The 23,928-nt window shown below is 38.0% G+C and overlaps 2 protein-coding genes across 2 annotated transcripts in view; both read right to left on the minus strand.

The window, feature by feature from the left end:
• Positions 1 to 23,928, minus strand: part of LOC131301170 (receptor-like protein 52) — a 51,928-nt gene that overhangs the window by 22,904 nt on the left and 5,096 nt on the right. The window lies entirely within an intron of this gene.
• On the minus strand, positions 5,221 to 6,877 carry LOC131301239 (receptor-like protein Cf-9). The gene has a single exon (XM_058327419.1). It carries the CDS (start codon positions 6,766 to 6,768, stop codon positions 6,304 to 6,306), a length of 465 nt encoding a protein of 154 aa, XP_058183402.1. The 5' UTR covers positions 6,769 to 6,877; the 3' UTR covers positions 5,221 to 6,303.

Consider the following 23,928-nt stretch of genomic DNA (forward strand, 5'->3'; position numbering starts at 1 on the left):
TCATTAAATATTTTTGAAAATGTTCCAACATGATATAAATATTTGTCGCCTGACGTATGAATTCTTTTGGTGCTGATCAATATATGAAGTTCAGTGGTTCAACATATGAATTTATGTGAAATTTTATGGTCTTACATGCAAATTTTTTTGGTCCATTTTTCAATTTTTGTAGTCCAATTTATGAGTTTTTAGTGGTCCAACTAATAAATTTTGTGGTTCAAAAAATGGCGCAGCTCAAAAAAAATGGCACAAAACTTATTACTTTTGTGGTCTAACTCGAATTTTGTGGTGTTGGATTATAATTTTTTTTGGTAAATTATCAATTTTGTGGCTCCAGCCTCTGGGTACAAAAGTGCATACCGTACGCTCCTTTTAAGAGCCTTGTAACTGTGTCCCTTCCAACTTCTTTTCTCAAATTTCCCAATTGTATTTTCCATGGATCAACATAGTCTAAATTAGTGGTTGTATTATGCAACATGATACATATATAATTTGTGTTATTTGACGTTGTTTGAATTAATTTTTGGAGAGCCAAAACACAGATAATTCGCTAGTTTGTTATTAGAGAAGTGGACGATTATGCTCTAATACAATTTAATTTTCTTCTGACAAATACAATTCATCATTCGTAATAAAAGTAATTCATGTTGAATTACCATTGCTGGTTCAGAAATCAAGAACTTTGAAAATGATGGTCTTCTAGGTGAAGTTAGTCAGTAGTCCGGAGCACTGGCCGTCACTTGGTGCTCCACAACCACACGCTTTCATGGAGTCAACGATTAAATGTATGTACCCCACATAAAACATGTGGTTCTTAAATCGTACGAAGCACCACGTGGCTTGCTCCCGAAAAAATGAATAATTACTGTCTTCTAGTCTCTTCCGCATAAGTCAAAAAGATGTGGACTCTGCATGCATCATCCACATGAACAAGCTTTTTGGATGTCTCTGTTTTGTGATTTTTTTTCTTGTTCTTTGGACGTCTCTGTTTTGTGAATTTTTTTCCCAGTGCCGTTTGGTTTTGTTGGAAATTGGATTCAACCAGGCAGCTGTGAACAACCGGAATCGACCCAAGTCAAGTAATGAATTACTGAATTAGGTTTTTATGAGTTGACCTGGGTCTTTTCTGAGTAGCGGCACTATCATGACACACGAATGTACCCTATTCTTGATTGGAAAAAGTTATTCAAGCCGTTCATTTTGTTTGGTTTGTCGCACAAGTGTATAAAATCACACTGATTAGATAACAATATAGGCATGAACCAACCATGCATGTTTTGTCTTGAAAAAACTCAAAGACTATTGTGAATATGTTCGTGTCGCTACCCTATCTCGGATCAAAGTGATTTTTGGCACGGCTATTACGAATTGGAAATGATGCTCATTTATGCATCACAACAGGTCTCCAGTTAGAATTTAAGTAGCTTTTTTTTTTTTTTTTTGGACAGAATTCTTACTAGGGGACAGATTTTTTATTTTTTTATATTGAAAATGACTTCGATACAAATCATTTGGAAACATCTTCTGAACCATTGCGGACTTTACCTCAATTGATGCCAATTGAAGTACTATCAATTTATTTGAAAGAAATAGATGCATGGTTGCATTTAATATGCCTAATTGTTTGCAGAATATTGATAATCATTTCAGATACTCCCTCCGTCCCTTTTTAAGTGTCCCGCTTTGTAACTCCAACTTATTAAAAAAACATCATTATTACACTTTTCACAGCAACTTTTACCTCCACTTTCTCTACTTATCCTCTATGGAGACATCATCATTACACTTTTACTCACTAATTTTTCAAAATGGAATCTACTTTTAGGGGCAAAATGGGAAATGCACCCACTTTTATCCACTAACTTTACAAAATGGACACTTATTAAGGGACAGTCCAAAATGAAATACTGGACATTAAAAAGGGGACGGAGGGAGTACAAGTCTATGGCCATGAGTGGAGCCGAACCCTTCTATGGGCACCAACCAAAGGTGATTCGAGCCGTTCAATAATTTTAAATAGTTTTGCAAAAGACTCCACGAAAAATTGGTTTAATTCGATAGGTGTAGGTGCTCTATTAATATTTCCTTCATATTATATCTAGTACCTACACATATCGGATTGAGCTGATTTTTCTTATATTGGATTGAGCTAATTTTTCGCAAGGCTACTCAAAACATTATTTTAAAAAATTAATGAACGGCTCGGATCATCCGTGCAAAATCCGGAGTGAGCCCTGCGTGACGGTCGGTGCCTATAGCATTTTCCGGTTGGAGCCGGAAGACGGCAAGCAAGGTCACCTGAACCGCTGACTCAATTGTTCCAGAGGATTACTGAAAATTCTGTTGGCGTTATTTCATTCTGTCATTCTTCAAAGTCGAAATTTATTGAGATTCAAATTTGTTCAAATACTAAATTACATGTATTATTTTCTTTTTTTCAACAAAAATGACAGACACAATCCCAAAAGTTGAATTACAATTGGGCCAGAACAGGTTACAGAAAACAACCTCACTAGAGTTGGCCACAAAAGAGTTGAAACATGTGTTCTATGGGGCGAGAGACATTATTGAAGTACTCGTTGTAGCCATCCCACTTGTTGTTCCTGAATATTTTCAGAAAAAGAAAAAACATTAAACACCATTAGAGAATCAGTACTTTCAACTCTGTCTCTCCATTGTTGGTTTGGACTGGTTCGTTTGGTCACATGTTTCAGTTCTGCCAAAAATATGTGAAACAAATCCATACCCTTAATTCACGAAGAACTTCCAACTTATTAATTAAGCGTTGAGTCATTCAATAATCTAGCAAGAAACAGAAAAAGATGGTCTCATAAATGTCTAGGAAAATATGTTTGGTTTCCTATCAACGTAAATTATGTTGCTTTTTGCATTAATCCTCAGGCTCCGTTTGTTTAGATATAAAATGTTTTCTATGTAAAATGTTTTTTCAGAAAACAAATTTCAAATTTTTATTTTTTAGTGTTTGGTTGGCACTTGAAAATATTTTCGAAAATCAACAAAATAGTGTAGAGAGGGAGATGGAGAGTTTAAACGGTGGAGAGATATGAGATTATTGGAATTAAACGTGAGTCAGGATTGACGATCAAGGAAACTGAGCAGTGAGAATTGCAGCAGCATGCAGCAGCATGCAGCGGTTTCATTTCAGAAAATAACATACAGAAGATTCAAAGGTAAGTCATTTTCACCCAATTGGAATAAAATATTTTCTTCATTTTTTACACAACCAAACATCGAAAAATAGGCTGGAAAATATTTTACGTCCAAACAAACGGAACCTCAATGTTCTGATTTCTGTGGGGGAAAAAAATGTTCGGATTTGAGATGAGATATATACTCATAATTTTGAGTAACGAAAACTCATTTGTTTGCCGTAACCCTGTTCCTGTAACTAGCAAGTTAACGATTTGAACCCATCTAATATATTGAAATAACAATAACTTAGCAACGAGATTACGGCCAAACACTTGAAAAGCAATATATCTACGTATATATAGCCTAGTAAAACAATCATAAAAACATCAAAAGCACTTACCAGAAAACAGCATCTAACTTCGATGACTTCTTCTCCAACCAATCTGGCTTACTCTTACCACCTTCCGGCGTGGTTCTCCTCCAACTATTCTCGTAAACCATCTAGGTCTTCCAGTCAAGAACATAACAAATCCCATGGTCACTCCTATTATCAATCCGCATCCGTACCCCATCAGCACGATCCTCCAAGTAAATCCATTTGAATTGTCGTCATCGTCATCTTGGGATATCGACTGTGGTGTATGTGGTTGTCCCTCACTAACTCCACATTTCTTTGACAACGGTAATCCACACAATCCCAAATTCCCAACATAAGAGTTATTCTCAAATGTATTAAACTGTTTTCCTTGAGGTATGGGACCAACTAGATGGTTTTCCGAAAGGTTTAAGACCGCAAGAAATGTTAGACTTGTGAGTTCCCCTGGAATCTCTCCCGGTGAGCTAGTTTGAAGAGAGGTCTAACGATTCCAACATTGTAATGTTTTCTAACAATGATGGAAGATGACCAGAAAGACTATTTTGAGATAGATTCAGAAACCAAAGTCCTTGTAGCTTTCCAATGCCATTTGGAATCACTCCTTTGAAATTGTTGTACGAGAAGTCAATTGTTGTGAAGACGGTGAGGATATATATAAGTTCAGTTGACCCCTTCAGGACCAACTCTACAGAATATCGATTACCGAAGGTGTCTTCCATGTATTGCAACGAGCTAATCGTTTTATCCAAATTCATCATGGCTTTAAAATTGAGGAAATATCGTTCCGGTAGAAGCCCAGTGAAGTTATTTTGAGAAATGTCGAAAATTCGAAGCTTAGGGAAAGGAGCTTTAGTTCCAGAAGTGCCTATGGGCCCATGAAATCTGTTTGATTTCAAGACAAGAACTTGCAACTCGGGAAGAGACTCCAGCCAGTGAGGGAATGCACCATATAGATCATTGTTCCCAAGATCTAGAACTTCCATGCTTTTACAATTGGCCAAAGATCGCGGCACTGGTCCTTCCAAATGATTTCCATTTAAATTGAGACTCCTCAAATATTCACCTCCATTTGCAAATGTTGTCGGGATAGCCCCATGGAAGCCATTCGACCGTAGATCTAACACCTCGAGATTGCTGACATTTCCCAAACAGTCCGGAATAACACCATTTAAGTTGTTATTCGACAAATCAAGAATATATAGGGAACTCAAATTGCAAATTGATGAAGGGATTTCTCCGGTTAGTTTATTGTGTGAGATTAGGAAGCTGGATAATAAAGGTGATATAACTCGGAGTGGTCCTTGAAGATGGGGCCAGGTAGCGTTCCCCTCTATCCACTTCGGAATCTCTCCATGAATTTTGTTGTTGGATAGATCTAGCCTTCCGAGGTTTTCTCCGCTTTTTAAGAATTCCGCCGGAAACTCGGTTATATTGCAAGAGGACGAAAAAATCGATAAAAGATTGGGCAAGGTAGCATTAGCGTTACTACCATTACCAATGCTGAAAGCTGAGATATTATTTTCCGAAAGATCAAGTTCTTCAAGGTTTGAGAAATTCTGTAGCTCCATGACACCACTCAGATTATCCGATGAAAGGTAGAGGTTACGCAAGTTCACAAGACGTGAGATTGACTGCAGAATGGGACCATGCAGTTTATTGTTACTCAAGTCAATATTGTACAACTGTGAATATATATCATGTCGGAATTCATGAATTTGTCGAGTCAATTGATTAGTACTAAGGTCTAAGTGTTGCAATGAGGGAATAGTAAACAACCACGACGGTACTGTTCCGTTGAGGGAGCAATTGGATAAGAAGAAGTATTGTAGCTAGGTTTTGAAATCCACTTATGTTGTAATTAGGAATAGGCCCCGCGATAAGTGGATTATCCGAAATGTCTAAAATAAAAAGTTGTGTTAGGTTGGCCACCCAACGTGGAAATGGCCCGCTGAAATTATTTAAGCTGAGATCTAAATTAAATACTCCAACTTTATAAGCTTAGAAAAGAACTCGGGAATCGTACCGTCGAGATTGTTGTATGCAACCCTGAAATCGGTGAGTTGCTCAAGATTTGAAAGAGTAGACGGGACCTGACCGTTCAAATTGTTTGCTGATAAACATAATACAGTAATCCTTGTGAGGTTTCCAAGCGACTCGGGAAGAGGCCCAGAGAGTTTGTTGCCAGAGAGATCTAGGTACTTTAAAAACCCAGGATAGCCAATTGACTGCGGAATGGGTCCATGTAGTTTATTGTAGCCCAAGTCAAGGGACTCCAACTTTTATAAGCTCAGAAAAGAACTCGGGAATTGTACCGTTGAGATTGTTGCTAGCAATGTTGAATTCGGTGAGTTGCTCAAGATTTGAGAAAGTAGACGGGACCTGACCGTTCAAATTGTTTTCCGATAAACATAATACAATAATCCTCGTGAGGTTTCCAAGCGACTCAGGAAGAGGACCGGAGAATTCGTTGAAAGTGAGATCCAGGTAATTTAAAAACCCAAGATAGCCAATTGAATCCGGTAGTTTTCCATTAAGTCCGGTTCCAAAAAGGTCGAGAGTCCCAAAGAAGACAAATTCAGCAAGGAATCAAGTAGACCCGAAGAAATGCTTACTTCGGTAAGCTTAAGGTTTTCTAGTTGGGTCAGGTTCATGAGCAGGGTTTTGAAATTGTGCGGTTCAAATCTAACAGCATAGGAATAACTGAGATCGAGTGAAACGAGTTTGGATAGGTGGGCAATTTCCGATGGGATTGAGCCTGAGAGAAAGGAAAAGGATTAGGATTGGTTGAGATGGGATAAGCTCGTGAAGCGGCTAAAAGAGGGCGGAAAGGGGGAGAAGTTGAAGTGATTGAAGGCGAGATTGAGTTGACGGAGGTGTGCGAGTTGGAAAAGAGTGGTATTCGGATGGATGGTGCCATAGAGTTGGCTACAACTGAGGTCGAGCCCGGTCACGTGACCAGTGGACACATCGCACGTGACCCTGTCCCACAAGCAACAATCGGAATCAGTAGTCTCGTTCCAAGACAATGTCTTAGGGTATGAAGGAGAACCAAGTTCATCACAACGGGAAGAAGCAGAACTGTTTACGTTAAACATTTGCTTAAATTGCAGCAGTGAAGATCTCTCATTGAGAGAACACGAATGATTCGACGAAGGAGATGAAGAGAGAGGAGATGAAGAAGCAGATTGATACTGGAAGAAAAGGAAGAGAAAATGGAAGAGCCATATCAACCTCTCCATTTGGTTTTTGGATTGAGAGTGGAAAAGTGATGAGTGCCTTTGGTTATGGAATTGTTAGATTGAAGTCATCGATCCTTTTATATAAACTGGTATACAAGTGAGTCAGTGTACTTCTGAATAAGTGTTGTTCAAGTTGAATTGGTTTTTCAAAGTTGACTTGACTTAAAAAAACTTGAAATTACTCTTCCGCACCACTCAATTATGACTCAACTTAGAGTTCAAAAATCAGAAAATGGAGCTAGCATTTCGATTTGAAGGGAGCTGTTGAGAAGACAAATTTCCGTCCCGGAAAAAAAAAACTATCTTTATGGATATAGTGTCTACGTTCTACCATAATGACGTATATGTCATACTATTAATTTAGTAAAGGCTCAAAATGACGTTTGGAATACATTTTAATGTTAAACGTGTATGTTTCTATATATTAGATATTCGAAATATATACTGAAAAGTCTGTGTACCTGATAGGCGTGGAATATCATAGATATAAGCGTCTAAGTAGGGCAAATTAGTGCGTTAGAGGCGCATTTTATCTCATTTTTTGCTTGATGCCGTGCTTTGTCTTGTTTTGTGTTTTTGTTAATTTCGCAAGAAAGAAGCCGGTTTTTGCGCCAAGTTGGGATTGCGAGGCCGTGTTGGATGTCACCGTGGGAAGTCAAGGCGAAGGCGTGAATCATCGGGTGACATGATGGAGACGTTGGGTGCCAAGAATGCATGCAAGGCCGTGAAAAGCCCCTAACGTATGGCGCAAGGGCTACAGCTCAAAGCAGAGAAACGCGTAGGGCTATAGTTCTGGGTTGTTGATAAATGCCAAAATATACATATTTTGGCCCTCCAATCTACATTTATTAGTCCTTTATTTTTGTTAACTGATTTTTATTATGTGCTTTTTATGTTTATAGGTTGCTCGAGCCCGTTGTCCGAGATTTTTAATAAAAAGAAGATTTTAAAGAAGTTTGGGGTTCAATGCAAATTAATTCAAAATTGAATGGTTCATATGTTATTTTATAAAGCCCAAAGGGCCTTTGTGTGATTTAATTTCTCAATCTCTATATAAACAATTAACCTACTGGTAAAAGGAGGGGATCCCGGGGAAAAAAAGGAAAGAAAGGTTGCTGCTGCCGTGGAACAGTTTCGGACGCAGAAACGAAGAAAGGGATGCTGACTGCCATCAATATTGTTTAGTTTTTAAGTTTTATTCAATTACTCGCATTTCGATAACTTGTTTTAATTTTTGTTCTTAATAAAAGTTATTCGCTCGTATTTGATTAGTTTATTTTTCTTGTTTGTTTTTCATCTCGCAGTATTAGAAACATGTTTCAATTTAGGGTTTCTTTTTTTTTTATTGCTTAATGATGAGTGAGTAGTCGTATGGGTAGAGTCGCGGGGTGATTAGCACACCATGGCCAGTTCGGGCACTGCTCCTATTTTCAAATAATGAAAAAGATAATTTTAGATTGGTAAAATACTTCCTGTAGACGAATCCGGGTATTTTCGGAGCCCATGTGAATGGGAGAATGGAGTTCCAAAACTCATTCTCCGCTGCGCATGGGTAAACGGCAACTATTAGGATTCGCATCTTTCGGGGTATCTTTTCCTCACTAAAATCGAACGTTTTAAGAATACTGAATCGAGCAGGTTAATCTGGACTGGTTGCGAGTGCTATGAATCCTATGACCATGCCTTCCTTTTTAATTTTCTGAAAAGTTCAATTAATTTCTAGGTTTCAATTAATCTCAATCAAATCAACAAAGGGTGGCTACCTAAGAGCCCATTTAAATTATAATAACCCGAGTTTTTAGTCAGCACACATCACCATCTTTGTGGATTGGACTCCGGTCTTACCGGGTATTGTGCTACATCGGTTTCAGCCTTACGTTTGGGGCAACCCATTATTTTATGTCTAGGAATCGGTCAAGCAGCTGTAGCGCTACCGAAGGCAACAACGGAATAAAATTGGTATTTTCAATTTCAGACTTCGGTAATTAATATAAATACCTCCCTGAACTTCGTTTTTAGGGTTCGAACATTATTTTTGCTTGACGATTTTTTAGTCCTAAATTAATGGGTTGCCCCAAGCGTAGGGCTGAGACCGACGTAGCACAATATCCGGTAAGTCCGGAGTCGATCCACAAAGACGGTGATGTGTGTTGAACAAAAACTCGGGTTGTTATAATTAAAATTAGCTCTTAGGTAGCCACCCCTTGTTGATAAATTGAGATTGACTAAAACCAAAAATTGATTGTACTTTTTCAGAAAATTAAAAGGAGGTACGGTCGTAGGGTTCATAGCACTTGCAGCCGGCCTGGACTCATCTGCTCCATTCGGTGTTTTTTTAAAATATTCAACTTTAGATTGAAGAAGATACCTCGCAAGATGCGAGACCCTATGGTCGCCGTATATCCATGCGCAGCGAAGAATGAGTTTTGGACCCCCATTCCCCCGTTCACATGGGCTCCGACGATGCCCGGGTTCGTCCGCGGGAAGTATTTTTCCAATCTTAAATCGTTTTTTTTACTGTTTGAAAATAGGAGCAGTATCCGAACCGGCCACGATGTGCTAATCACTCCACGACCCTACCTACATGACTACTCACACATTATTAAACAAAAAGCAAAATAAACCCTAATTTGAGACATACTTCTATTCTTAATACGGAAAATAAACAAGAGATATGAATTAAACAAGTACCAAAGAACAACTTTATTAAAGAACGAAAACCAATATGAGTTACCGACGTGCGAATAATTGAACCAAGCGTCAAAAACTTGAAGAAAAATAGCTCTGAAGAAAACTATGTAATCTAAACTGTAAAATAAAATTCGGAACAAATAATCAAGTAAGAATAAAACTCCATTAGAATACAGACTAAAAGCTTGCAAAGAATAAGAGGATTAAACCCCGAAGCCTTTTGTCGTTTCCGATTTCAGCTGTGAGCGCCGTGCTCTCTTTTCGAGCAAAGAAAGAATCCTGGATGGCAGCCCCCGTCCTCTGTTTTTTTTTTTTTGGCCTTGGGAAACCCTGTAGAAAAAAATGCCTCCGAAAAATCCCTTTTTCCTCCTTTATTTATATCTTTCTGTAGCCGAGTAAATAGAAACCCTTGTGGGCCCATTGGCTAAGGCCCCTTCTTTTTGTTTTGTCAAGACTTCAGTCAAAACAATTGGTAATAAAAGGTAGCCTTCTGAGGCCCACCGAGACATGCAATAGTCGGAGCAAAAGTAATATGGTCCGATCCATAATTTAATCAGTATTCATCTATTAAGCTTTAAAACACCTATAATACAAAAATCAAATATTAAAACACCATATAACAATATAATTGGACTTAACAAAGATAAATTAGGGGGCACTTATGTGGACATTTACGCGCCTATCAATTTTCTACAGCTTTCTTACGTTGTTTTGCTTCGGAGCCCTTTTCCTTCAAAGTTTTCGGAGTTTTTGTTCAAGAGTACACAATCCGGTAACTCGTATCAATTTTTGTTCTACGTTAAAGTTATTCGTTGGTGTCCATTAAGTTCATATCTTCTGTTTATTTACTATCTCAAATATTAGAAGCATGTTCCAAACTAGGTTTCCTTTTGTTTCTTGCTTGATTAGCACGCCGTGACTAGTTCAGGAACTGCTCCTGACACCGGAGTGTCCCGAGTCTCCCGACGCATTGCTTCAAAATAGTTGCAAATCGAAAACAACATGGATTAATACGAAGATAAGTGCCGTCAATATCTTTTATGAGTTTTTAGCTAGACTTATTTTGTGTCTTTTCATTCCTCTAGAAGTCTTTTTTTAGTTTCCTAACTGTTTAAGTTCACAAGAGTCTACCTAGTTTTTAGTAGTCAAAGTCTTAGTCTTATTAATGATCATCTTGGAAATGTTATTTGTTTTCTTTTCCTATTCTTTGAGTTGTTCCAAGTAGTCTATAAATTCTATTGTTATGAATGAAATGGTAGTTTAGAGTGTGTTTGAATTAAAATAGCCTTTGGCTTGTGAGAAGATAATTCTTCTTGTAACTATGATCCTTCGGTGGATTCTAATAGGTGGCGAGTTCCCCATTTCTGTATCTCTTAGGTAGATTCCTTCGAGTGGTGAGCGGTTCCCTAGCCATGTATCCTTAGTTAAATCCTCGGGTGGTGATATCTTATCCTGTTGGTTTCCTAACTTGGGTGGTGAGCGATTATCCCTTTTTACCCATTTGGCAAAATCCGCTGTCAACTCCAATTTTCAAACAATAAAGAAAAGACAATTTTAGGTTAACAAAGAACATTTGTTAGACGAACTCAGGCATTGTCGGAGCCCATGTGAATGGGGTCCAAAACTCATTCTCTGTTGTGCATGGGTAAACGGCGACTACAAAGGTTCGCAGCTTTCGGGGTAGCTTTTTCTCTCTAAAATCAAAAGTTTTTAAGAACACCGAACAAAGCAGATAAGTCTGGAACTGGTTGCGAGTGCTAAGAACCCTACGACTGTACCTCCTTTTAATTATCTGAAAAGTGCAATCAATTTCTAAGTTTTAGTTAATCTCAATCAATCAACAAAGGGTGGCTACCTAAAGCGTCAGTTTAAACAGCTAATAACCCGAGTTTTTAAGTCAGCACACATAACCGTCTCTGTGGATTCGACTCCGGTCTTACCGGATATTGTGCTACGTCGGTCCCAGCATTACGCTTGGGGCAACCCATTATTTTAGGCCTAGGAATTCGTCAAGCAGTACCTAACACTCTGCTAACTCCCTTTGACATATAGAATATTGCCAATTGGTCGAAGCTTGCACTGACCTAGGTTCGAAAGGCAGCAAGTGAAAGAAATTGAGATTTTTTTCTCATACTAAAATGTCTATTGTGACGAAAAAATTCATCACCGATTCCTTATATTGGCGATGTAATTTTTTTCACTAATGGATCACCTTTGGCGTTGAATTTTGTCGTCGCTTCATCACTAGAAGTAATATTTCGTGACAAAAAAATTCTTTGTCAAAAAGCATTAATAAGCGAGGGAAAATTTTTTGTCACCAATTATTCATTTTTTGCGACGAAATATTTCGTCATTAAAAGGCACTATTAGTGACGAAAAACAAATTTCGTCAATAGATGGGAATCCTTGACAATCTTTAGTTGACAAATAATTTTTCCCCACTCATATTATTTGTGAGGAAAAAACATGTTTCTTAATAATATTAATAAAATAATAATATTTTACTCTTTATAACGAAGTGCTCTAGCATTACCCCTCATTGACTCAGACTTCCAAGTCAAGTCAATATAAGGAAAATTCTTGACCACGGAAAAAGATATTTTCGTCACTTCCATCAGGGACTAGCTCTCCTCCACACTACATTCCTCCGTATTCCTCCAAACTCAATTGTTGACCATATCTTGAACCCGAAACTGTGATCTGAACTATTCATCTAGTAGAATACACAAAAATATATGAGTTTACAAAATATGAGTGTGATTTTATGTTCATAGACGCACAAACACATGAAAATTAAGTTGTCATGCAAAATGAATGGTAAATATATTCTAAAGTTTAACCTTACATTTTACAAGATTAACGGTTCGGATCATAATTTTGGTCTTGAAGCAATTACCTGCGGTATGCCACATGTGTTTTGATTGGTAATATACTGCATACCCATAACGATTATATTGATAAACTAGGAAACAAAATGACATCTAATTTGTTATTATTAGTGTGAAACATTGCTCTAAAAGCACTCAATAATCCCTCCACGTTTAGGGTCTTTTCCAACACATCCAAAGTATGGTGGTTGTCCATGTCATGTTTAGGATAAATCTAATTGGTTGTCCATGTCTATTCCATGTTTATTACGCCCTCCGTCTCTAGTAGGCAAATTTTTAAAAGAACTTGGTATTATCTACTAATGTGTAGAAAAAAGTTTCAATTTAGTTTCTTACCAAATTTAATGCATCACATAGTAATGCGTTTTGCGGAGCGAACAAATATAAATTGAAATCCCTCCGTCCAATATTGCTTGTTGGATAACTCTTTTTTTCATTGACAATAGGTATTCGAGTCAACTTTCGCCCACCGGTGTTCGGAGAACATATTTTTTTAAGGAAACATACAATTAATACAACGAAATTATTCTCATAATAAGCAATATTGTAGAAAATGTTACACTTTTTCATTGAGGAAAATGGAGTGTGAAACTATATATTCTAAGAAAATAAAGGCCACAAATTAGTCTGACAAGAAATAGGTATATTTTTTTCCCCTCATGCTTGGAAAGAGAGAAATTCATACCATGTTGTTTGGGGTGGACTTAGTCTTACAATTGAACTTCTATATCATGCATTTATATTCTAAGATAAGAAAATAGAGACCACAAATTAGTCTGACAAGAAAGAGATATTTTTTTTCCCTCATGGAAAGAGACAAATGCATACCGCGTGTTGTTTGGGGTGGATTGTGGACCCTGTATGAATCCTTCACGTGTATACGTTTTTGGATGTGTCTGTTTTGTGAATTTTTTTCCCAGTACCATTTGGCTTTGTTGGAGATTGGATTCAAGCAGGCAGCGATGAACGACCAAAATTGACCCGAGAGTCAAGCAATGAATTATTGAATTAGGTTTTTGTGAGTTGACCTAGGTCTTTTCTGAATAGCGGTACAAATGGACCCTATTCTGCATCTGAAAAAGTGAGCCAAGTCGTTCATTTTGTTTGGTTGTTGCGCAAGTGTGTAAAATCACACTGATTAGACATTGATATAGGCATGAATGAACCATGTTTGTCTTGAGAATTTTTTAAAGACTATTATGCATTTGTGACAAAACTTTGATCATGATAATCAATCATGTGTCGTTTGTGTCCCTACCCTATCTCGGATCAGAGTGATTTTTGGCACGACTATTACGAATTCAAGATGGGGCTCATGTATGCATCGTACAACAGGTCCCCCAGTTAGAATTCAAGTAGCTTGATTTTTTGTCAACTTTGCTATTGACACAGATAAAACATGCACAGATCGTTCACTGATCTCGATGTGGGGCCCACTATGGGTCCTACACAAAGGATCCAATCCATCCATTAAATTTAAAATATTTTTTTAGGAGGTCTTATGAAAAATTAGATCAATCCGATATCTATAAATACTCGATTTAATCATCTAATTATTTATTTAGGTTCAGAACTGAATGAAAAATTAGATAATTAAATCGAGTACTTTTAGATATCAGATTGAGCAAATTTTTTGCGGGGGCTCTTGAAAAAATATTTTAAATTTAATGTACGGATCGAATCATTTTTGTGTGAACATTGAGATCAGTGCATGATCTGTGCATGCTTTATATGTGTTGACAGACTCTTCATTTTTTTTTGGACCCAAAAGTTGAACTACAATTGAGCCAGAGGATGGCACACAAAAAAAAAAACCAACTCACTAGAGTTGTCCTAACCCATGGAGAAAAGGCTTGAGACCTCTAGACATATTGGCCCAACTGAATTGTCCTTGCAGGACCATGAAAAGAGATGATGTGTACCTGAAAGGTCACGCAACATTCCCTTGATGACTACTCAACAGATCTCCAACAAAGTTTCGCCCCATATATTTCAAGTTCATTTTACTTCGACACCCAATCTTTGTAACACTCCATCCCACATTGGAAGTCTACATAGATGATCTTGGGCATATAACAAATCTTGTGGGTTACTACTAGTACCTTGTGCTTAAGCTTTTGGGCCATGTGGTGTGGCCTGTGAATCAAAATCAGGGTACTGGGCCAGCGGTTTGCTTGGGGCGTTACAGGTGATATCAAAGCCATCCATGTGCACGACCATGTGGGCCTTGGAGTTTGGTTTGATTTGGTTGTTGGTTTGATTTGTATTGGTGATTGTAATGCTCAACCCCTCGCGAGGGCGCGAGGCTATAAAGTTGGAGAGATTGTAACACCCCATCCCACATTGGAAGTCTATATGGATGATCTTGGGCATATAACAAACCTTGTGGGCTACTACTAGTATTGTGCTTAAGCTTTTAGACCATGTGGTGTGGCCTGTGGATCAAAATCAGGGTACTGGACTAGTGGTCTGCTGGGGGTGTTATAGTCTTCCTGGCTTTGAAATTCCGAGAATATCTTGCGAGCAAAATCCCAAGCATACTCAATGAAAGAGATGTCTGTAATTCGATGTTTAGTTAGGGAAGCGAACTTTAGTCATCCGAGGGCATATAGGGCGACGGAAAAGGTTGTAATGCAGAATAAGTGCCTGTAGTTCTGGATGAGATTCCAGCCAAAAAAATTGGATAGTAATGCTATTAGAGATCAAACTCACCCTTTATATAGACGTAGTATTGTAAATTGAACCGGTAATGAAATAGTTTTATGTTTTAGGTTGAGTTGTAACAAGGTACTGGACTGTCTCGTAGACTTGTAAAGTGGTGTATTGCAATAAACAAGGCTTACCGATAAATGTACTATTCTCATTCATGGTAAATTCCATGAAATATTTCTTTTGGAGTATTATGATTCAAGTGGTGCTAGAACAGTTATCGGTTGAGGAGATGGTGGTTTCTAGCACTACTCAAAAAAATCCACCTAAATGATCGAGGATCACGACTAGTGAATTTTTTCTTACGTTTGAAGGGTCCGTCAAGTGGTTCTAGATTTAATGAACGTTTCAAGGACTTAGCCCTGAGCCATTAGCTCATATGAACCTTTCGATATATCTATCTGAATTTCTCATGCTTTTTTTTTTTTAGAAAAGAGTGAAATCAGCCACTCTGTTACTGTTAGATTTTTTTCAAGGGATACATGGTTTGGTCTTTAATTTTCTTTTTGAAACCAGAAGCAAAAGTATTTGCATTAAGACAAGAATTTACATGCCAATTGGGACAAGGATATGGGTTGGGGTTCTTTCTTCATTTTCTTTTTTCCAGACGATGGGTTAGTGGGGTGTTGGTATGTTAGTCAACGGGAGGTTCAGAGGCTATCTATAGCCCTGAAACCCCAAACCTGCTCTCCGTATGACTCAAACCTTGATCACCACTGGGAATTAGGAGTCATAGGGGAATTGTTAAGCCTGAGCGTAGGTCGAGGTTTCAAGCCGAACATGGTGAAAGCATGAAATCTGTTTCTTTAAAATTGTGTTGAATCTTAGATTAACAAAAGGGATCTTGACAGTGGTTGCCATTTACTTTTATTTTCCTTGTAGAAACTGATGCAAAGGTGTGTCGAAAAAGAAGAACGCCCAATAAGGACAATCACAAACACGTATGAACTAGAGGAACTCCCTCTATAAACACACAAATATGAGAAAACTTCTCAAATTTTCATTAATCAATCATAAATAACTCATTAGCCCTTAGGCTTACAACCTTATTTATACTAACAGAATTCCTAAACCTAGTTTTCTTAAAATCTAAAAAGGAAAATAAACATAAGGAAATAAAATTAATCCTAATTTTCCTTGACCAAGAAACCTATTCAAAATAGGAAAACTAGATCGATCAAATCAAACTAGGAAAACTAAATACTTATAAATTATCTTGACTAAAGTAAAACATTCCTACTAAAATGCTAAACTCAAAATAATAAATTAAAATTCTTATATTTCTAGAATAATCAAAATAATAAATTAAGATTTCTATATTTGTAGAATAATCAAAATATCGGCTTGCATCAGAAACCCATTCTCAAATGCAAGATTCTGACCAGCCTCTTTGAATGTTAATCGAGGTATTGCCCAACTAAACATAATATATACGTCAGCTTGCCTATTGTGAATTTGACACAAAAGTTCAAGAAAATCAATCATGTGTCATTCTTGTCTTTACCCTTTCTCGGATAGCTCGTTTATGCATCATAACAGGTCCCTCGTTAAAATTTAAGTAGCTTGATTTTTTTTTTTTTTTTTGAACACAGAATTCTAACTAGGGGACATCATTTCCACAAATTAGTTGGAGGGTTCCAACTTAAAATCAATTGGTAATAGGTGAAGTAGCTTCTAGATTTTATTAACCAAGTTTGGGCGGATTAGACATCGATATAGGCATGATTGAACCATGTTTGTCTTGAAATTTTTTTAAAGACTATTTTGCATTTGAGACAAATACTTCAAGATAATCAATCATGTGTCGTTCGTACCTCTACCCTGCCTCGGATTAGAGTGATTTTTGGCACCACTATTACGAATTGGAGATGGGCTCATTTATGCCTCACAACAGGTCCCCCAGTTAGAATCCAAGTAGCTTGATTTTTTTTGGACACAGAATTCTAACTTGGGGACACCATTTCCGCAATTTAGCTTCTTCAAAATGACCAAATAATTGTTAGATTTTTTGGAGGGTTTCAACCTAAAACCAATCGGCAATAGGTGGTGAAGTAGCCTCTAGATTTTATTATCCCAAGCTTGGGCGGCTTAGATAAACGATATGAGATAAAGTCCAACACTCCCCCTCACATGTAACCCGGATGCACGTGGAGGCATGAACTAAGAAGGCCATAAGATTTGACTCTAGTGCCAGACACTCAACTACGTGTGATAGCTCTGATACCATATTAGACTGCTTGGAGGATTTCAATCTACAACCAATTCGCAATAGGTGGGGATTTTTTATTTTTGTCTCAATTGGTGACACCAAACATCGGATTCACAGACTTCACAAGATTAAATATCCTATTACATCTCCAAATCCTCCATACAAATGTTTATGGTGACACCAACTGTTCATCTAGCGATCGACATAGTTAAGGCAGAGAAGGAAAGTGGTGATCAGCACTTTTAAAAGTGGCAATCCGTTCAGAAAGCGAACATAATGAGTGTGATCAAGCTTAGAAAGGGGTTTTAGAAGATGTTCCAACAACTTGGGTTTACAACTATTCAAGCAGGACTTCGTATTCTTAGCCAAATATGCATGTCACGACAACATGTTCATCATTAGAAAATGCCCAAGGTAGATCTTAAATACTTGTTAAACCAAATTAGGATGTCTATACAATGTCTATTTCAATAGCAATGTTTGTTCATTTGACCATAATAGTAATAGCTTTTAATTTTGTCATGTCTATTCATTTAAACCGAATAGGCACACCTTTTGATTTAAACCTTTTCACAAATAATAGCATTTAATACTCATTAGATATTTTTGAAATGTTCCGACATTATATGAATATTTGTGGTCCGACATATGAATTTTTAAGACTCGTGTTATGAGATTTTTACGGCTAAAACAAAGTAAATTTCTCTGAAACTTTTATGACCCTCCATATAAATTTTTCTACTCCAATTTCTGAATTTTGGTAGTCCTATTCAAAAATGTTGACGGTCCAAAAGTTGTCGGATTTTTGTGGTCTGACTATTTGAAATAGCCAAGTTAGTGCCCCATAATTTGTCATAATGAAAAGAAATAGGAGTAACAGGTTTGAGAAAAAGAGAAAAGATGACCAGTAGCTTAGGGTTATTATGGGGCATTGGTGGAAGTTACCTAGTACGTCTCTCTCTCTCTCGTGCATTAATTTATTTCACTCCAGTGGGGTAGTGAGGTAGTCTAACAAAACCCCTCATTGACTCAGACTTCCAAGTCAAGTCAATACGTGGAAAACTCTCGGCCAAGAATTAGAATAAAGATATTTTCGACAATTCCACCCGGAAAATTTTGAGTGCCGGGTGGGTATCATGTGATGTCCATTCGGCGCATCCGAGTCGATCATTACATTTTTGAATGGCTCGAATTTAAAGAAAGAAAAAGAAGAGAAAAATTGTTGGGATGAGAGAAGAGAGACTAGGGTTTCAATTCGATCCGTCCAAAAATGTATTGGACGGCTTGGATATGCTGAGCGGATACCACGGGCACCGAAAAATTTTCTCATTCCACCAGGGATCATGTCAGCTCCCCTCCATACTCCATCCCTTCGTACTCCTCCACACTCCCAATTTTTTTATCCATCCCGTCGTACTCCTCCACACTCCCAATTTTTTTACCATATCACGAGCCCAAAACTACTATGATCTGAAGTATTCCGCTAATAGAACATGCAAATATATAAGAGTCAAAAAAATATTTGTGTGAATTGATGTTGATAGACGCGTAGACACATGAAAATTTGTCATTCAAAATGAACGGTAAATATATTCTACAGTTTAACCTTACAATTTATGAGATGTAAGATTCGGATCATATATAGTTTTTCTCTTGAAGCGATTACATGTGGTACTCCATGTACATGTATTGTGATTGGTCAATACTACATACCCATAACTTTTGAATTGATAGACTAGCTAGGAAACAAAATGGCATCTAGACAAGATATAAGTATATTTTTGTTTTCCACACAGAAGGAGAAAAATGCATACTGTGTTGTTTGGGGTGGACTTAGACTGTCAATTAAACTTCTATATCATGCATTTATATTCTCAGAGAAAAAAGGCCACAAAAGCCAGACAAGATAGAAGTATATTTTTTCCCCTCATGAAAGGCGAGAAATGCATACCGTGGTGTTGGGGGTGGATGACTTAGACTTGCGATTTTACTTCTATATCATACATATTAATTTAGGTCCCCTTTGTCTAATTTTAACTGGGTATTTCGGCACAATATTTTTGGTTGTTGTCTTTTTGTCAAAGTTTAGAAGTGTTTTCATTAATACTAAAACCATACATGAAAAACGGGTAGCCACCCCGGAGGAAAACAACAACAAAAGAGGCCTAAACTCACAAACGAACATCCAGAACCTCACACAGAAAAGTCTCATCTCCGACCATGAAAAGTCATCGAGACGACATAGAAAACCCACTACAAAATCGCCCTCAATGAGTGATAAAAAATCTCACACACGGAAAGGAAATCAACAAAAAATAGCAAATAAAAACTAAAGCAAAACCTCAAACAATAGATCTGCACTCATAATTAAGGATCTACGTACACTACAAGAAAATTGGCCATTCCCGGCATTTTTCTTCCAGGCATTTTAATTAATGCCGGAAAAGCCACTATTACTGGCATTTCTTGAAATGCCGGAAAAAAATAATTATTACCGGCGTTTGTTCAAAAAAATGCCGGCAAAAGTCAAGTTTTCCGCCAAAATAAGTACCGCCAAACTATTACCGGCATTTGTTGAAAAAAATGCCGGAAAAAATCAATATATAATATAAATATTTTTCATTGTGCATTGTAACCCAATATGGTGGCTAGCCTAGTTGGTAGCTACACGCGCACGCGAGGCAAAGGTCACGAGTTCGAATCTTGGGGCAAGCAAATTCTTCACAAAATTTGCTTGACACGCGGGCGACACGCAAGCCCCACGTAGGCGACACGCAAGCGCCAACGTGGCATTTTGTCTTATATGGTACAATTTTTCCCGGCATTTGTACAAATGCCGCAAATGAGTACGTCCATCTATTCCCGGCATTTATAGAGACCTTTCCCGGCATTTGTACCATTACCGACACACTCCTTGACGGCATTTGTTATAAATGAAATGCCGGTAATACTCTTTACTGGCATTTTTTGAATTTTTAGCGGCATTTATAAAATGCCGGGAAAAGCAAAATTTCTTGTAAATACACCCAAAAACTTTGATCAAGACCCTCACTGCCACCGCCACCACTACCACAATGGCGGCCGAGACACAGTAAAGACCACAGAACGGAACCTTGATCACCACAACCACAGCAAGCACACCCCACCATACAGCACCGCCAACTGCTATCTTCATCCTAAGAGACTACGCCCTCATCAGGGTACTAACTTATGCGACGCCAGGAACGACAAGAATGGGGCTGGCCTAATAACGTTGATGGAACTGTAGGACGATCGGAAAGAAGAGCACACGGTGAGAAAGATCAGACAAAGGAGCGCACAAGCAAACTGCTTTGACGACGATTGGCTCCGTTGACGGAGGGGTACGCCGAAATCAGGAAGGGATAGATCTGAGAGAGAGTGTGTGAGAGAGAGAGAGAGAGAGAGAGAGAGAGAGAGAGAGAGAGGGAGAGTGTGTGTGTGTCACGCCCTTGATTTTCAACATAGATAAATAATCCATTTGAATAAAAGATCTTTGCTTAACATAAATATTACCCAGAAGATTTCCCGACAGTTTAACTTTACAAACGAGTCCCCAAATTTAAGTAATTACAACTTTGGCACTACAGCCCAAATCAACTTAAATACAAGTACGAACCTGTTTAAGATACTACATACTTTATAATCAAGAGGAATTTTAAGTACAATAAGTTACAAACTCATCTTTGTCAAAAGAAAGTCAATACAAGATGTTTAAGTAACTAAAACAGAATTAGCTCCCAAAAGTCTTCATACCTAAGCACATGAATGCATACAGTCTATCGTCTAGCATTTTGTCCTGAAAGAAAGATTAGGTTGAGCTCCACTAGCCCAGTAGAAAAATCTTTACCGATTCTATATGTAAACACGATGAAATGTGCAGATAAAATGAAGACAGGAAGTACGGCTTAATCAATAGATAACAATTGATTCAAAGGCTTTCCAACGTTCAATAAGATCATCCTTACGTATGCCCATAGCTCAATGTACCACCAAGTTTACACAAAGTTAAACAACTCAAGTAACCTCGACACAACTCACTTTTGCCAATCACCTCCATCGGTATTTTCACCCCTTGTGTTACCGTATAACACCACGAGGATTACCGTGTTACCACCCCTTGCGTCACGGTGATCCCTAACAACTCTGGTCACCGTATTACCACCCCTTGTGTTACGAGACCATCTAAGTCTTCGTATTACCACCCCTTGCGTTACGAGACTTCCTAATCCAACTTCCGACTCACATACCTACCTTCGTACTCAACAAGCAAGTTAAGACATTACTCTAGTCACACGATCACATGAAACGTCATATAATATGCTAACAATGCCATAATCATGCCACAAACATCATCAAGTAATCGATTAACCAACATAACGTATTTTAACAAAGCTTTTATCACAACAATCTTTCTTCGATCTTTACTAACGGAGTCTAACGAATCATGGTTAGCAATGATTAATCATAGAAGGTCAATTGAGCATGTGAGAAAGGTTAAAAGATGTTCGAAAGGGGCTTAGGGACAATTGGAGCTCAATACGATCAACGAGGCACCAAAACAACACAAGCTGTCCAGAAAAGGGAGAGGTATTGATACCCCTATTAGGGGTATCAATACCCGGCTGCTGAATTTCCAGAAAAGAAAAGGGTATCAATACCCCTTATTTGGGTATCAATACCACGCAGATTCAAGGCGATTTTCTGCAGTTTTGACAGACTTTCGAAGCACCAAAGGGGAACGATCCAAGCACGATCCACACACCAAATCAACATATATACACATAGAAGAGGTAAAGAAGTCCCTACCTCGCAACAATGGCCGAGATTCAAATGATTTGGTCGAGCCCTAGCCTCCCCGAACTCCGAAATCGACGAGAGCTTCCCTCCAAGCTTGACCCAAAAAATTTTGAGCTCGGGCACGCGATTGGAAGGCCGGAGGGAGGTTGATCCTTAAGGTTCTTAAGGTATTTGAGGAGTTTTTGAGTGAGAGGATAAGAGAGAGAGAAGATCGGTGGAGAGAGAGGGAGAGAACAGATGAGAGAGAGAGATATATGGAGATATATAATCTCCTACACACACATTCACTCTATTTATACTCTCATATCTTTATATCACACTCATACTCCCTCAAGTCTCTACTCTTTCACTTCAACCCTCAATTCAAATAACCACTAAATAATTCCTACTTTTCCCGTTTAGTCATTGAATAAATATTTCAATCATAAAAAAATACAAATTTATCCGGGTCTCTACAGAGAGAGAGAGGAAGTTATGATCAGAAAAATACAAAAATATAGACTTGGATTAATATTTTACATCACATTTTAGTCTCGAAGGAAGTTATAATAAAAAAAAATTACAAAAATATAGATCAATGTTGAAAAAGTTCATACAAGATGGCAAAACAAGGCTTGATAAAAGAAGAAATTTCTGTTTAGATCCCCATTTCATTTTTTTTTTTTTTTTGGGTAACGTAGGAACAATCTTACTGTTAAGCTATTATGTGAACCCGACTACACAATCCAAACCTCCGGTGGAGCTTGCGTGGCCACACCCGTTATGGCCCCCCACTTTCTGTAGGGTACTCACCCGGTGGGGAATCGAACCTCAGACCTTGAAGAGTACTCTCTCAAAGCCGGGGCATCCACTCGAACCACTATGGCAACTCTTGAGTGTTAATTTTTTTTTTTGAACGGCAAAAAAGGAATATTATATTAATAAAGAAACTCTACACCACAATAATCAAAAGTTATTCAAGTTCCAAGGATTGACAAGAAATCAATCCGAACAACGCCCAACATAGCCACCCCCAAAAGGAACCAACGAAATAACACCAAAACCACAAGAAGACACCCACAAACAAAGACACCCCCACCCCCACATTCAAGACAAGACACCCCTCCACCCAAAGACCAAAACACAACCCACCAAGGCCCCACCCCAAGAAGCAAAGAATAAAAAAATTAGGTCTGCCCTGCCACTTTATCAGCTCTGTCCAAGTCTTCAGCTACCATATCTAAAAATTTGCTTATGACTTCATTGTCCTCACCATCATACCCCAATCCCATGATCTTGTTGCAGGTCCAAATTGCTTGTGCTTTGTCCAGAATTATTCTATTTCTATTAATAACTCCATCTGAAGAGATAGATGCAGAGAGTGCTAGACTCCTGAGTGCGTTGTATGCAAGTACTAATTTATTTAGGAAAAACAAGAAATTTCTTTTTTGCAATGTATAATTATGCTTTATTCGAATGGAAGGTCACAATTTTCTATAATAGGAGTAGCAACGAGAGATAAAATGAGTACTAATGAAAGAACGAAGAAGTGTTTTTTCTTTTTTTCCTTCTAAACGGGGGTCCAATACCTTACCAGCCACTACCTGTTTGATACAAAGCCACAGTGGAAACAATTCATTGAACCCTTTATAATCATCCATAGAAGAAGCAGATATAATTACTCATTTAGTTTCCTCTTTCATTTCACAAAATCGCTGTTGTTCGTAACTGCCATTAGTAAAGAAAATGCGTTTAAAAACAACAACAGGGTTGGCCTTCGTGGTGAATGCGGACTTAGAGTTTGGTCCCTCCTAAGGTCTCTGATTTGAAATCTCACATGTGCTATCAATTCCTATGGTGCCAGCC

Source organism: Rhododendron vialii, chromosome 1a, assembly GCF_030253575.1.
Source record: "Rhododendron vialii isolate Sample 1 chromosome 1a, ASM3025357v1".
Classification (NCBI taxonomy): domain Eukaryota; kingdom Viridiplantae; phylum Streptophyta; class Magnoliopsida; order Ericales; family Ericaceae; genus Rhododendron; species Rhododendron vialii.

Bases quoted from the DNA above. Each gene is read 5' to 3' on its own strand.
- LOC131301239 (XM_058327419.1), bottom strand. From the start codon at position 6,768: ATGGAGAGGTTGATATGGCTCTTCCATTTTCTCTTCCTTTTCTTCCAG.